Consider the following 17908-nt stretch of genomic DNA (forward strand, 5'->3'; position numbering starts at 1 on the left):
CGGGGAAGTATTTTTGTGGTCCCACTGGTCCTTTGGGTGTTGGAGGAAGAGGAGGAAGCTTGATTAATATGGTCGATTATTATGGATTTTTGTTGCGATAATGTAGTAAGATCGATATGTTGGTCTGTATTATTGTGGATGACTTTGAAGTTGGTAGGTGCTGATGTTGGAGTATTAGTTGATAAATTTTGTGAAGTTGTTAGAAGGCAATCATACAAGTTTATTAGTTTAGCTCGAGTGTTTTTATGAATATTAGAGTCGACAACGGTTGAGTATGTAGTATTATCTTTTAAATGTCTGCTATTGTAGATTTTTTCAGCATTTCTCATGGATGTTTTTTGGAGAACTCTAATTGCTTGAATTTCTTTATTTTTCAGGAAAATTGGACAATTTTTATCTTTAGCTGAATGTTTCCAATTGTCTATATTGTTTTCCTTACAATAAATGCAGCAACAACTATTGGTACAAACTTCATTTGAGTCGGAATTGATACGATTAGGGTTACCGCAATTGTAGAATATCTTATTGTTTTCGCACGTTTTTTGTATGCGAAGGCAGTTATTGCATCTAATTGGAGGTGGTATGTAGTGACGCAAGTAAATTTTTTGATAACCCATATAGATATATTCAGGGATATCAATAGCAGAAAAAGTAAGAACCAATAGTCCGGTTTCTTTTAAGATTTAATTTTCTTTACGTAAGATCTTTTTTACTTCGGTTACTTTTTGACTTGACATATTTAATTGAATTTCTTCTTCGGGAACACCAAATAGGTCAGGAGAATAAATGACTCCTTTTGAATAGTTCAATTGGAATTAATGGCTGTAAGTTTGATAAGTTTATTAGCTTGGAGGGAATTTTTTGTTTTTATCAATAATGTACCATTGACTAGTTTTTTGCATTCTGCTACTCCACATGTGGGGGAGACCCCACATGTGGAGTCGATGGCTCTTTTAATGAGGAATGGCGAGACATTAGAAAAATTATTATCACTTTCTATACGATTTATTATGAGGTAAATAGGTCCAGTAGAATTAATAGCTAGTTTATTGCTAAAATTATATTGTAATCCTATGGCGTTATAATTTTTCTTTTTTGCAACATCAGGAGGATCATTCATTTTGGATTATTTTTTATTGTGTTGTTCTTTTGCACTTCTTTTTTTAATTTGTTCACAAAATTAAAGCGAAGTAGAAAACAAAAGAGATTTGAAATAACTGTATATTGTTTTTTTTATTTATTTTAAGACGTAAGAAGCTTTTGTAAAATAAATACTTGTTTTCACAACGAGTGGTAAACAACGACTGAGTTCAAGAGATATTTAGGTTTATTTATTTTTTCTTAATTCTGCTCGATCGATTTTTGGTTTCTTAGATATGTCGGGCCTACGAAGGTTCGAAATTTTTTTTAAAAATATTATCTATATTTGCTATAAAATTTCGAAAATAATAAAAATAACATGCTAAAAGTTATCTCATCCGTATAAAAAGTTACACTCATCCATAGTTGGAACATGAAAAAATGGCCATATTTTTTAAGTTTTTTTTTTCCAAAAAAAGTAGAAAAAAATGTATATATAAAATTTGTATATGACCCGAAAAGAGAACCTAATGCAAAAGCATGTAAAGTAAAACTTAACTTGGCTCACTTAAGTGGACCTAGTCGCCTCCAGACTTATCCAAACTTTTACAATTAAAAAAAAAATTGGTTTCAGTAAAAAATTATAAAAAGGCAAAGCACCGATCCTCGAAAAGGCATCATGCTTATATAGCCCTATATATTATTTAAATACTTAATTACAGAATTATAGGGTCGCTGTTCTGTTCCAATCAAAAAGTCTTCAATTTGTTGGACAATGTTATTAATATTAAAGTCAGTCAAAAACTCGGCCTACATATGCGCTATATGGTGCGTTCGTAAATGCAGTTATTTAATTTAAGAACACGCCCATATTCATTCAGACGCATTCATAATGAGAAAAGAAAACGTGATAATCGTTTACATTTTTGTATGTATGTCTGGCCATTTCTATATGGGAAACTTAGCCATTTGGTATTAGTAAGTTAGCACTCGCTTTTGTTTATTTTATACATACTTATTACCTAATACGCGTCAATGAATAAATAAAATTTACAAGGTGTGTATTGTTTTTTTTTTAATTTTCTTATTTTTTTAGGTATATAAGATGAAAATTTACTTCATGTAGTAATATACATAATTAGACTTGTACATACAATAATATGATGCAAATAATTTCTTAATGTTGATTCTTTATTAAACTGAGTGTGGTTTTGTTTGTTACTTTTAATCTTTTGTATGTTTTTTTTATTTATTACAGTGCAACTACAAGGAATGACTTTAGCAAACCTTTGAAAATTTATCAATAATCAAATTATTATTTTCTTGTTTCTCTCTTATATTTTCAATTAATAATTAATTAATCAATCGATCAAAATTAGAATAATCATTATATACTAATAAATAATTACGTAAAAATATTATCGTTAGTTTTTGTTTTTCTCTCTTTTGTTTATGTTTGTTTGTTTTCCTCTCAATATTTTTTATCATAATCATCGTTATTATAATTAATCATTAATTAATTAGTTTATTTATAATATTTATATATATTTTTTTTAGGTTTTTTTTGTTTGTTTTTATTAACGTAAATTGATTTTTGATGCTTTACTAATTGCAACGGTATGGAGTAAAAATCGGCATTTAAAATACATTTAATAGATCCCTAGAAAGATGCATATTTTTATTATTCTTGTTTTTGTTTCTCAAGTTTTTGTTTTCTTTTGAATTGTAATCGTAATAAAATTCTTTAGCAGTTGCTTATTTTATGTATGTATATTGTTTGTTATTGGTGTTTATACTTGATGCTTCTTGCTGTTTGTTTCAGGCATGTAATGCTATAGATTGATTTCCGTTTATTATTTGATAAGTGGTGATTAATAATTATTAGAAAATAATGAAATAAAATATATAGCGACAACACAAACCCATTGCGCATTCAACAATTTAATATCCTCTGAACTGCTTTGCTTTTCGATTATGTTGGGCATACATACTGGTTCGAACCCATTAACAGCATATGTCCACGTACATAAAAATACATCGGTGTGTTGAATGCCTGTGTTTCTGTTTATTTGTATTAGTTTGTCTTCTATCGTTATCAATAAAATTTAGCTGATCTTTTTATACTGATCAGTAGTCAGTGCCCCGAATGCGATCCGAGTTGGGATATTCGTTGTCCTAAAAAAATAGTATCTATTAATACAAATAATGATACAATAAAATAAGAGTTGTTGCAAAACACATAAACTGTAGAGTTGGTGTGTTAGTGATTAAAATTTAACAAAAATGTTCCCATGAACGATTTACATTAGCCAGGTAAGTCGCAGTTCTACGACAATACAATTACAACTCCAAGACGTATTATCATAATAAAGTTTGAAATACACTTATTAGCGGAGTTCACAATCTTGTGCAAATGTTCTTGCATCATTGTATATGCATTGCATTTTTACTTTACACTAACAAAATATACAGAAATACACCATAGCATGAATTTTCAATACAAATGCACACGATTGTGAATACCGCTATTGTTTTTTGTAATTGTTATGTAGAATTACCACCAAATTATCCAAGTAAATCGTTTAAATGAACTACGTTCGTTGTTCAAATTTGTTCATGAACAACCCAGCTCTAATAAATTTTAAAATTAATTAAATTAAAACAAACAATTAAGACTGCTATATTCGGAATCTTCAACAAAGATTGAAAATAAATTTGGTGAGAAAAAAAATTTAAATAAATTCGGGTTAAAAATATTTTTTAAAATTTTAAGCCATTGTCGGTCCAAATTTCAATGGCATTATATATATTTGAAAGGTCTTTGAAATGTCATGATGAAATGATAATGATATCCATATTTTCTATATACATGATTTTAAATAGTAATCGAAGCAACCGATATATTGATATTTGGGGGTTCGGAAAATCATATACATATCTCCTACGCTATATATAACGATCTATGGGGACGAACATGAAAAATGTGTAAATTACAAACTTATATACATACATATATTTTTACCACTCATGGTGAAGAGTTTAATAATTAATTAAAAACTACAATTATCAAAACTTAATTCCAGCTAGTTTTATTTCGTATTAAAATCAAAACGTAATTAGATTCTCCAGATAACGTAAAATGAAAATTAAATAATGCTAGGAAAACAATTTATTTTGGAAATAATATAGTAGCTCGTGAACCAATCTTATTGAAATTTTCAACAGGCATCTAAAGTAGGAAATTTGTTTAAGATACAATTTGTTATAAAATTGTAAAGAAATAAAAAAATGCATTCAGTTACCAGGTTTCTATAAAAAATGTACATGCATTCAACATTGTCAAATTAAATTTGGAAATTCATTTGGGAATTGGCAAAATCAATCAGAATCTGAAGAAGCTGAACGACAGTGACAGCTGTATGTTCCTAGCTATGTTTGAATTGACAGACAAATAATTGTGAAAGGCGTTTGTATTTTGCTATTACATGATCAGTATGAAGTAAAATAAAATTAGCTGTAAAGTTTGTTGCTTTATTTACATACAAATGATCTAAAACGACTTGCTTCTTTTTTGAATAATTTTAAAATATACAAGGGAGAATCCATTTGAAAACGGAGATCAGTCGGATTTACCAGCTCCGATTTAAATGAAATTTACCACATACATAATATATCCAATGTGTTCCTCATATCAGTGACATTTTCAATGGGAACTCATACTGAAAATTTAAAAATATGTATGTTAAAATTTTCTAAAAGTTTATACACATTATTGAACATAACTATGATACTACTCAAAGTCCAACATAATTTTTGATACCAAAGATATTGGCCCATAATCATAGTCAAACACTAAAGTCGGTTCTTTTTAAAAACAACTTTAAATTAAAAACCCGCTTCATATTATTTCCCAACTATAGTCAAAATTAAAGTATGTTTTAAATTGAACCGACTTTAACTGGGTGCCACCTCAAATGTAGAAAATGTTTTCATACAATATACAACAAAATACAGACAAGTGGCACCGCTGAACAGCTGACATAGAAAATTAAACCAAAAACAATAAAAGTAACCGGGACAACTAAAGAAAAAAAGTTTTTTGTGGTGGAAAAATGGAAAAGATAAGATTAATATCATATTTAGAATATTTTGGTACTAATTTTATTGATAACTGTTCAATAATTGCAAAATCTCTGCCAAATTTTTGTAACTTAATTTTTTTACTTTTTGCAGAAGTGTTTTACATGGCGAAGAACAGCTGATGCTGTTGTTAAATGAGTTAATAACAGCTTCAGCTTGTTTTATATTTACAGTCGACTTTAACGTCAAAAATATACTTTAACTTGTCTATGGTAGACCTAAAGTCCACTCTTAAGTAAATACGACTTTATTTCTATTAAAATATACTTTATTTCTGACTATGATTATGGGCCATTGTCTTTAAAATTGTGTGTATAAAATTGTTTACTTCCAAAAGGTTAAAGGTCAATTTTTGGAGTATATATTTCAATGTAAAAATATCAAAAATCGCGGTGTTAAAAATTAAAAGAGGACACCTAAAGTCGATTTTTTTAGGAGTTATAATGAAAAACCTTATTAAATGTATTTTTTTTATATAAATTCATATATACAATTTTATCCACACCATTTTAAAGACAATATCTTTGCCTTTAAAATGGAATCAAAAATTATGTTGAGTAGTTTCATAGTTATGGACAATTTTTACATATTTTTCAGATTTCAAATCGCGATATTTTTGAACCGATGAAAAAGTCATTGATTTGAGGAACCCTTTGGAACCGTAATATGTATGATAAATTTCATTAAAATCGAAGATGTCAAATGCGAAAATAGCAGCTTTATGTCCGTTTTGATATGGATTCTCCCACAACTGTCAAATTTTGATCCCCATTTTCTATCAATGTCCAAGTGATTAGCAGTATTAAAGTGCCCCAACTTGATAGAAGTTGATAGTGATTGTCTGCCCCGCAGTTCTCTTTTTACCCTTACGCATTTTATTATGTTTATTAAGAGAGACATGAGAAATTATGAATAATTGTTTAAACTATACCAACTTTTTGAGTTTCTCTTGGTCCAGAGCGAATTCGTGACGACTCGCTTTTAATGTGCTGTTCATCCGGAAAGTCCCGCTCTCGATTATTGTGTTTTGGCAGCGCTCGATCGTCTCCCCCTCGCCCACGATTGTAATCGTACTTCGACATGTGTCGGCTTGAATTATTGTATTGTTCATTGTTCTCTCGATCGGCTTCTGGGTCTCTAAAATCACCACGATCACCACTTCGGTGACTATCGAAACGGCGGTGTTCATTATATGTATTATAACCGCCACGATAGGAGTTATTTCTATCACTTCGAAATGAAGAACTATCACCAAAATATTTTTGAACACCTCCGCCACCACTACCTCGACCATCTCGGTCACGGTCTCGCTCTCGCTCCCGGTCACGATCTCTATCTCGATCGTCGTTTTGGCGCATATTGAAATTACGACCTATTGTTGCTGGAGGACCGCCATCGTAGCCACCAGGTTTCTTTGAAGACATCTCTTCTTCTTGCTTCTTTTCGTAGTGGTTGAAATCGTCGAATATGGAGGTCTTATGTTTAAATGTGTGAAGAATTTGTAACACTTCAACGCCCTTGGCATGTGGGACTTCCTGCGTGTCGCGAGAATTTGTTACGGGCTTGTTTTCGTTATTTTCGAGCGTTATGTGACGCAGCTCTTTGTTGGGCACATCTTTTACATAAATCCACTTTACTTTAAACTTGCCTCTCCATTTGTCTTGCGACCAAACACTCGACGTTGAGTTGTAATCCACCGGAGTCATCATTTGAGCCATGCCGCAAAAATGACCTGAGCCATTCACAGAAAAAAAGAGCAGGATGTTGCCTCCATCCTTGCTACGTTCTTTAAAGGCATCGTCAAGCCTCTTATTTCCGTGGTCAGTTGAGCACCAGATTTCATACTTTATACTGCGATGAACGTCAACTTCCGAGTACGACTTGATAACAAAGAACCTGCATACACATAATTTTATTAGTTGTACAATCATCGGTATCACTGAAATTATCATAAATTAGTAAGTATGTGGAATACATTACCTGGCAGAAGTGGCCCGATCTAAATCAATTTCAGCCGGATTGTAATTGTTTTTATCGCGAAGTTCCTCTAAGACCGCTTGTGGTGATTCAACAGCAGCAGCTCTGTCATTTATCTCGACACTTCTAGTACTGCTTTCTTCGCGATAATCAAAAGATCCACTGTCGTGTTCATGCCTGGAAGATGCGTAATTGCTCCTACGATCCCCATAGCGACCGGCGCTTGAGACGTTACCACCAACACCACCACTACCTCCGCCGCCGCTTATTCCACTACCTCCGCCGCCGCTTATTCCAATATCTCCTCCACTTGAGGGAGGATCACCTCGACGTATAGGACCAGACGACGATACACCGCTTGGCTGTCGGCCACCCTGATACAAAGGATGTTGGGTTGACCAATTTTTGCGCGAATGACCGTTTGGTGAACTTCGTACACGTCCAAAATTACTGTTGTAATTCTGCTTATTGTTATCATCTCGAAGCACGTCTTGGCTTTTATTATGACCACTATTGTTATCTGGACGACCGCCCAAATCAAAATCAGCACCTATTCCTGGCGAAAAATCTGAATTGACTTCATTCGACCCCAAGTCAATAGGAGGTGGAGGCGACGGCACAGGAGGCGGATTGTTGTTCGGCAAATCCCAAGTATTCACGTCCAAATTGTGTTTTCCTGGCACCATTGGTGGGGGTGGCATGCCTGGACCCTTCTTTTTGTGGCTGGAAGTTGTAAGTGTAGTCTATGAAACAAAGTTATTATAGTTAGCATCAACAACAATCATTTACAAACAATATTAAATATGTATCACTATCTATAAATAAAATTAGTCACACTCACTCTTGATGTGAGCTTAGCAGGTTGTGAAGCAATTGAAGCCCAAGTAGTCTTTTTGGGTGCTGCAGCGGTTGGTGCTGCACTTGTTTTCTTCTCATCTGACACATTATTTGCGCTAGGTCTATTGTCCAATTTTTCTGAATTGTAGTTATCGTATCGACCACTTTCCTCATTTCTCGCCTATATTATAATTATTTTTATTTATTTACAATCATTGAACTCAAAATTATATATCATATATTTAATACCCTGTTATAATTTCCTGACACATTATCGGATCTGCGAGAATTATTAGTGCCCCATGCGTTGGGTTGATAATCGTCTCTTTTTGAGTTGTTGTAGAATGCAGGCTTATTATATTTCTTATTGGTGTCTAAAAAAAAAACATGTTCATTTATAAACATATATAATGTTAACAAAATTTCATTAAAATCGTGTGATGAAAACTTGATTCATGGTATGTATGCTCAATGTTAACAGAGGATATTTTTCAAATTATCTACGGATTCTAAAAACTATCTGCTTTCCAACAGAACCAGATAAATTTTGTGGTTTACATTCCGAACTTGAACAGTGAATTATACAGACTGCATTATGATAAAGATTATGATCGTAGAATTAGAGTAATGTCATCTTTTGGAACTTAAAATTGTATTGCTTAACATTTTTTATTATTGTCATTGAAGATGCATTGGCGTTCAGAAATAATGTCCATCAATTTTGAATCCAAAAAAAATGAAAGTAGAGCAAAAAATAAAATCAATACACTGCTGATATAAATATAGAGTTCTTTGTTAATAACACTGTGCACGAAATTGAAACTTTTTTCTGTCAAGAGTGGCACCCGGCGGGTTAAACTAATTGGATTACGCTGAATCCAGTGGTGCTAACCGTTTTTTAGGTTTGTTCTTGTTTTCGAGATATAGGGCTTGTTTGGAAATGCATCACTGCGCTGCATCTGATGCGCAGTATGTTCTAAAATGCAAAAGTTGGCAATACTGCAAATGTCTTGAGTTCTAAAAAGCAATAGTGATGCGCAAAAAACCATCAAACAAGAATCACAAAAATGGCTGATGCATTATCTGCGCATCAGAATCAGCTGATTTGTATCAGCATCGCAAACTAATCATAGATGCGCATCAAATACAGTGCAGTGATGCATTTCCGAAAAGGCCCATACTGTTATTTCGAAAATGGAGGAGGTTGCACAACATACATATATTCGCGTAATTCAAAAACGGTTTAGTTTATGGAATAGACTGAAATTCCGCAATAAAATTACCTTTAAGCAAGGCTTTTATATTTTTGTTTATATCTTTGGCATCTACAGTCGGATCTTAAAGTACGATAGATCAATGTTTTTGTCTCGGGAAGACCAATGTTTTGGGCCATAAGGGCCATTGACCTCAAGTATCCCGTTCTAGTATTTATCCACCAGATCTTTGTTCACAAATCCAAGAAATCGATTTCGTTCACAGAGTTTTAGATAAATATCTGAAACGTTTAGAAATTCATAGTATTTTGTCACTTTTATTTGAACAATTTAAAAATAATTGTAGAAATGCAATTCTCATATTTTAAGAATTTTAATTAAATTTGTGATTCTTCCATTTATTAAAATAAAAGTAATTCAATATATTCCAAATAAAATTAAAAACTCAATTTTGCAGTCTCATTTCCAAACAGAAAACATTTATATATACTATAACAAGTAAGAGAGCTATATTCGGCTGTGCCGAATCTTATATATCCTTCATCAAATTATACTTCAAAATACAAATTTTAAATATTTTTAAGTAAACAAAATTTATTTATTTTTCCAAAGTTGTTTTTTTTAAATTTTTGGAAAAAAAAATTTTTGAATTGTTATTTTAAATTTTAATTAAAAAAAAATTTTTGGTGAAAAAAAAATCCGGGTTAAAAAATATTTTTTCCGATTTTGACCCATTGTAGGTCCAAATTACTATGGTCTTATATACATCGTTACAAAGGTCTTTGAAATATCTATCATTAGATATCCATATTGTCAATATTAATGACTAAAGGTAGGGTCACACATGACAAATATTTTACGAAAAAGACGTAACCACTAAATAAAATACAATTGATTTATTTTATTTATCTCAAAAACCTATTTTACTTAGGATGATTCAAAACAAAAAAATTAGTTTTATATTATTTGATGCTGTTTGATCTTACAAAAGTGTAAAAAAGTTTTAAATAGGAAACTTCTCGAAAGCATGTCTGACAGAATTATTGAAGATTTGGATCCCGTAGATATCTGGGGTCTTCAGAAAATTGATTTCAACAGAGAGACAGACAGACGGACATGGCTTAATCGAATCCGCTATCTATAAGGATCCAGAATATGTATACTTTATAGGGTCGGAAAATTATATTGTGGAAATTACAAACGGAATGACAAACTTATACAAGGTGGCGCAAAAGTAAACTTTCGATGTTTTTTGGCTGTAATTAAAAAAAAAATGAAAAACTTTGATTCTTCTTGTGGATTATTTTTATTTGGTCTTTTAATTTTTTTTACATCAAGTCGAGAATATGATGTCATGTAAATGGCCGCCGCCACAGTTGATTGTAATTTGAGCCCTTTTATGGCATTTTCCATCACTTTGGCCAAAACTTCCGGCGATAGGTCCTCACATTCTTGACGGATATTGTCTTTAAGAGCTGCAAGAGTCTGAGGCTTGTTGACATAAACCCGCGACTTCAAAAAGCCCCACAAAAAGAAATCTGGAGCGGTCATTCTGGGATGGATTTTTTTGGAGGGGGGTGAAGCCACTTAATTTTTAAAATTCGAAAAATCCATGGTGAAAATTGTTTTCCTCTACCAGGAATCGAACATGGAGTGCTTGGTTTTGTAAGCAAGCAAGTTAACCACTACGCCACATTCGCGACCGGTACTTAAGCCAATTAAACAAAAACCAATAGACATATTTTATTGTATAAATACTGGATAGACCCCTACATTAATACACTTTTAAAATAAATTAATCGCTTTTAAATATTCCGTTCCTTTTCGCAGATTATTACATTTCACTACTGTCAGCCAAAGTTGATTTTTATTTTGCGTACGTTCGTTACCACATGTTTATAACGATCATTATGAAAACTTAAAGTCGATGGAATCCATATTTTGGAAAATGCTATCGAATCGCTAAAAAATTGCTAGGAAAAGTTTTTTTTTATGTTCTTTGGACATCAAAAGCGTACGAACGTAAATTCGTGAACCAAGGAAATGCCCATATATTATTTTTCTCGTTTTATACTAGTGTTGTACGTTTTTTTAAGCACCAATTTTTTTAGAACCCTGCTAACTTGATTGTTTCTAGAATATTTCAACCCAAATATTATAACAATACCATAAAACCAATTTGTCAAAAAATGTGAAAATGTGCATTTTGTTCTGCGGCTCCTCACATAAATTTTTTTTCTATATTTTTTGGACATCAAAAGCGTACAAAATTTTTAAGTGTGTTTTCTTGCTTTGTTAATGCTACTTTGCTCTACGTGTATGTATTTGCAAGGAAATATGCATAAGATGGCGTATAGAGCAAACAGGATTTTTATTACCGTTAGAAAATATCCCGTTGTAGATGCGATCGGGAGATACAACATTTTTCCTCAGAATCATCTTTTTAAAACAAGTATATTGTATAAAAAAAATGCATTTTTGGCACGATGAGCTCTCTTAAACCCTCGGACGACGATATGTACTGTCAAATTTTGCATCTGTAAAAGTCGTATACATCGTCTGATACATATGAAACATTGCATGTGTAAAATACATGTGGAAATACATATCGAGGACCTATATTCAAAACCCTCTATCTTAAAAAACACAACTTTTCAGGAGAGCTAAAACACAGTTTTTTCGCCTATTACTTGAGTTATTAAAATTCCGTATTCTACAATGTTTTTTTAAAGCAAGAACTGAATCTCACATACAATTGGTTGCAACATTTTAGCATTATTATGGACTTGATAGATAGAGGATTTTTCTTTTCAATATGTATGAAAATGATAAGAAAGAGGATTATGCATTTTAATAAAATTGAATTATTTTGATTTCATTTATGCAATCTGTCAGTTTTCATCGTGATTTATTTATGATATCGGCTAATAATACAACATAATATAAAAAAATTAACAATAAACAATATTACACGAAAAGTAATAGAAAAAATTTTTTTTGGAGTTTGATTGGTGTAAATTATCGTGAAATGATGACACTTTAAAAGTAGCCACTTTTTTAAGCAAACTCCAACTTTAACCATTTATTTTTATGCCATAGAAATTATATTTTCCAACAAAAAAAAGGTAAAATATTTCCATGGTAATTCAATTCAGAATCGGCATTCGCTATTTTGATAAATTATTGAAAAATGTAAAATTCATGTTCAGCATGCAAAAATTAGTAAGAAAAAAAGAATTGCAAGAAGAAATTATTCCAAAAAAATGTTTTAAAATTAATTATTTGAAAAGATAGAGAGAAGATTTTGCATTCGGAAAAAATTAATTGCATAAGATAGAAAAATAACCAAAATGCAAATAAAACAGTAAACAAATATGTTTGTTATGAAATTCACACCATAGATGAGGGCTGTTTTACTGAATATTTTACCATCAAAAAGTCATTTTCGTGAAACATGAAAAATAATCGCAAAAATTCATTAGATACAAATCAACGCTTAAATATATAAAATTTATAAACCATTGAATTGGTGTGGAATCCTCTTCCCATGAAATTAAAATTTTTTTCTTTTTCGAATCAAACATTTAAGCGTAGACTGAAACAATATTTTGAACAAAGTTTGTAAATTTGTTTCTTTGCTTTTATTATTATTTTTTTTTATTATTCTCCCCTTTGCATATTACCTAATACTGTTATCGTGTAATGTATATATAATTATTATACTTTACTAGCTGATGCGGCAAACGTTGTTCTGCCATACAAATTATTTCTAGTGAATATTTTGGTATTTAATTAAAAAATAGCGAATGTATTCTAAGTGAAGTTGGCATTATAGGTATTTTTGATGCCAAATGAAGAGAAATACAAACAAAATTTTTTTATAATATATATACAAAATTTCACGGGTGGGTGAGGGTCGGTTGATGAAAATTTGGGGTTATAGGTATTTTTTAATGCCAAATAAATAAAATGCAAAAAAAGCTTTTGGCCAAAAAATGGTAAAAATAAATTCTGGATAGGGTCACCCTAATGACCTAGCGGTATGAAATATACTTTACGACCTATTCTCATACCTACCAAACATACATACAAAATTTCATAAAAATCGGTTGAGCCGTTTCGGAGGAGTTCAAACACTAACATTGTGACACGTGATTTTTATATATTAGAAAGATAAGATATTACAAATTTTTTATTGATTATTATATTTTTTAAAATTTTAATTTTTAATTTACTTTTCTTTAATTTCTATTCTTACTATGTACAGTGCCGAACTTAAGTATTGGCACAGGATGCTCATTGTACTTTAAGGTCTATTTAGAGGCAGTATTGTAAAGATTTTTAATAAAAAAATATATTTACCAGATAGACTGTTGAATTTCCTATAAAATATAACCAACTTCATTTCAACAATTTAATACCACTATTTATTAATAACAAAACAACATAAAAAATACTTCATTTCAATGAACAAAATTATTGGCACACTTCATTAAAAGCTAAAAAAACATTTGATTTAGGAAGCAACATTGCAAAATTTAGTATATAGTTGCAAGTTATTTTTGCTTTATAACTGCCTCGAGTAGCTTAGGCATGAATCCACCAACTTGTTTGTGATATCTGACCCAATACTTTGCCATTCTTCAACTAATTCTTATTTCACTCGCTTATCTAGCTCTTCCCACAGAGGCTCTATTGGGTTGAGATCCGGAGATTGTGGAGGGTGTGGTAGGGCATGCGAAGTATTGTATGAAAGCCACATACGTCCAGTATAGACCGAATTTTTGGGGTCATTGTCATTTTGAAAAGTGAAAGAAAATGGTAAAATTAACTTTTCTGCACTTTTTCTGAGGTGTATCCATATATATTTCACTTTGTCCATTATTTCGTCAATGAACACCAGCTCTCCAACCCCTGCAGCGGACATACAACCCCACACAATTACCTCTCCAGCACCATGTTTTACTGTTGAAGCAATATTTTGTTTATCCAGCTCTTTATTGGGTTTTCTCCATACCGTTTGACGGCCATCAGAGCGAAAATTATTCATTTTGCTTTCATCAGAGAGTAGCACTTGGTGCTAAAAATCAAGTGGCTTACATAAATTCCTAAACGGCATATTCTAAACGTTTCTTTTAGTTCACAGATGAAATAAATGGTTTACGTCTAGCAATACGACAACTATAGTTTGTCTTCTGGAGCACTCTTCTGGCTATTGCTGCGTGAACTTCTTTCCCAAACTCTTCTTTAATCTCTGCAGCAACCTCTGTTAAATATATTTTTGGATATAACATGACCTTTTTGATTATATGGCAGCATTTACGCTCACTTAAGGATCTAGGACGACCTGTATGTTTAGCACTATCAATTGTTGATGCTCCCTTAAAACGTTGCACGATACTCCGAATTGTAAAACGGCTCCTTTCCATAATCTCTACAATCTCAGCATACGATTTTCCTTGATTGTGCAAGTGAAAAATGATTTTCCGCTCAGATTCTGCTGTTTCCTTTTTTTGTAAGATATTTTCAGCAAAATTGATAATTATTGTGCAAATTTTTTACAAATTGACATTAACAGTTTTAGAAACGAAAACTGTTAAATAAAAGAATATAAAATGGCGTTTTCTATGAACAAAAACTGGATAGATTGATAAAATTTGAAGAATCTGGTTAAGTGTGCCAATAGTTTTGTTCGACGGAATTTGGGAATTTTTCGTCTTTTTATTATTAGTAAATAATATTGCAAAATTGTTGAAATAAAGTTGGTGGTATTTTGTAGGAAATTCATCAATCTATCTGATAAATACAATTTTTTATTAAAAATGTCAACAATATGGCCTTTAAATCGGCCTTAAAGTACAATGAGCATCCTGTGCCAATACTTAAGTTCGGCACTGTATATATTTTTTTAATTTTATGTAATTAATATTTTCTGAGTGGAATATAAATCATATTTGGCCCTAAGGGCTTGATTCTAAATAAATGAAATAAAATAAATGTAAAATTTGTTCACATTTCTTTTTGAAATAGCATTACTACATACATATTCATCATATTTTTTATATAATTTGTTAAAAATTACTAAAAATTTGTTATTGTATGTAAATAAAAGAGTTTAGCCATTTTTATGGCTAAATCAAAACTTATATATTTAATCTAATGACCTGAAATTTTTGCTGTTGAACTAAAAATGTTGAACCAGTAAACAATATATAAGCACATGCAACGTTCCATATATTCTTCAAACTTGCTCTAGTTCTCAAATTATATCAAGGACGCATTCAAAATACATGTTGTATTCATCTGGCATCTCTGCCTCAAAATATAAACATCGTGTTAATCTCGCAAAAATAAAGTTTAATCAATTTTTATAAATAAAGTGTATAAAACAATTAATTTTTGTGTTATCCTTTACTAATTGGCAATGTCTGCTCAAAAGAGAAGATTGCTCTGAGGCAATAGCCCCAAATTCAATGTGTCAAAAACTTTTGACGGAACCAGCACCAGTTCAAACAGATTTGACTTACTTGCTGAAGATGAAGAAGAAGCAGTTGTTATTAAGGATAAAATTCCTCCAATAATCGTGGATTCAGTCCACAGTTTTTCGACAATAATAGGATTAATCGGTGACAAGTACAATTATAAACGGATGTCTATTGGGACAAAAATTTTAGCAAATTCTATACCGCTTTACAATGAGGCATTATGTGTACTGAAAGAAAGAAAATTTCAGTTCTATACGCACGAAATTAAGGATGCAAAAAATTTTAAATTGGTTTTGTTTGGCCTTCCAAAACTGGACACAAAGGTAATCGGCGATGAATTTGTAAGCTCGCACAACATAAGTCCTGTAAGTGTTAAAGAACTTGAAACAAAAAGATCTACTATTGATGATGCGATTTATCTAATTGAATTTGACCGTCAGCATGTTTCGAAGAGGGAGGTCATGAAAATTAGATATTTTTCAAATATTGCAGTATATTGGAGAAAATCTCTTAAGGGCAATAAAGGTCCCACACAATGCGCCAAGTGTTCCATGTATAGACATGGAGCTAAAAATTGTAATCGTGTCATAGTGTGTTCAGCCTGCGCTGGAAACCATGAGTATGCAGTCTGTTCACTAAACAAAGGTAATAATGATGGTAATGTAATTTACAAGTTCTACAACTGCATAAAGAAGAACTTAAGAAATGTTAATCATCGAGGTGATGACCCTAAGTGCCCCAGTCGGCAAGAATATTTAGAGATCCGGCAAAGAGTAACATCTAAAACAAGGGCGACCAGCAGAAGAACTAACGTTTCTTATTTTCATGAAGATGAGCTTGATTTTCCTCAACTGCCAAGACAAGAAGAACTAAATAATCCACGTGATTCCCGCACTCATGGAAATCTGTATTCAGAGGTTCTTAAAAACAAAAGCTCCGACAAAAATAATAATGATGACATTTCAAATGAAAGACTTTTGGAAATATTTTTTGATGCTGTCGATGCTTTGCAAAGATGTCAAAACAAGTATGATAAGCTACGAGTTTTGGGTATGATACTTAAACATGCCATATAATTATACTTGTGTACACAATGTTCATGTTATGCATTGGAATGCCCAAGGCGTAACAACAGAGTCTGCAGCTGCCCATCTGGAATACGTTTTGCATAAAAGGAAAATCTATATTCTCCTTTTAAACGACACTTTTTTGAAACCATACCACAAATTTCAACTTGGTGGCTATAAAATTTATAGAGAGGATCGTTCTACGCATGGCGGTGGGGTTCTAATTGCGATAAAAGGTGATATTAATCATACGCTGTTACCGAAAATCAAAACAAGTACTGCTGAGAGCATCTCAATACAAGTTATGATTAATAGACGTCCAGTTATATTTACTTCAGCGTATAATCCAGTTCACACCACCAATTTCAAGTCTGATTTGGTTAAACTTACATCTTTTTCTAACGACTTTTTTGAATGTGATCTGAATGCCCAACATACACTTTGGAACTGTATGTCAAATAATTCTGCTGGCAATGAGCTGTTCAGCCACTGCCTCCAATCTAGCTACTACATTTAGTACCCAAATGAATTTACCCGCTTCGGACAAAACATCAACGCAGTCCAGCCGTCTACAGTAGACATTCTTTTATCAAACTCGTGTCTGAATTTTTCAGTCCTTGAGACACATCCAAATATTTTACAGTCGGACCATGTACCAATTTCTTGTATTATTTCTGAAGATGTTCAAAAAATGACTTATTCAGTTCCCTTGTATCATCTTGCAGACTGGTCAGTAATCAGAAGCTGGGTAGAAAATGAAATTAGGTGTCAGAACATTGACCAACCTGTTACTAACGCAGGTAATCTGGACGTTTATTTCAACAAATTATTATATATAGTTAATGAAGCTTTTCAGAAAATTCCTGTCGGTAGTAAACATTCTTGGCAACGAGAAATCTCTGAAACTAGTAAAATGTTAATTAGTCAGAGAAATAAGTACAAACGAAAATATCAAAGATGTAGGGATTATAATACGAAAATTCAATTAAAATGCATTCTGAGGCTATTAAATAATCTAATCGATTTTCATCTTAATAAAGACCGAATTGAATCTTGGTCTAAATTCATTGCAATTTGCCTCCGGGATCTAAAAAATTTTGGAAATTAA

At 31.8% G+C, this 17908-nt stretch overlaps 1 protein-coding gene across 1 annotated transcript in view; it reads right to left on the bottom strand.

Moving 5' to 3' along the window:
• Positions 1 to 2253: 2253 nt before the first annotated feature.
• Ythdf (YTH domain-containing family protein) overlaps positions 2254 to 17908 on the bottom strand; it is a 35253-nt gene continuing 19598 nt past the window's right edge. Inside the window, exons 6-10 of the mRNA XM_065514894.1 lie at positions 8284 to 8408; positions 8039 to 8215; positions 7201 to 7940; positions 6156 to 7116; positions 2254 to 3255 (exon numbers count right to left, since the gene is read on the bottom strand). Coding sequence (XP_065370966.1) covers positions 3208 to 3255; positions 6156 to 7116; positions 7201 to 7940; positions 8039 to 8215; positions 8284 to 8408 — 2051 coding nt within the window. The 3' untranslated portion in view covers positions 2254 to 3207. The remainder of the gene's footprint in view (positions 3256 to 6155; positions 7117 to 7200; positions 7941 to 8038; positions 8216 to 8283; positions 8409 to 17908) is intronic.

Source organism: Calliphora vicina, chromosome 1 (assembly GCF_958450345.1).
Source record: "Calliphora vicina chromosome 1, idCalVici1.1, whole genome shotgun sequence".
In the NCBI taxonomy this organism is placed as follows: Eukaryota; Metazoa; Arthropoda; class Insecta; order Diptera; family Calliphoridae; genus Calliphora; species Calliphora vicina.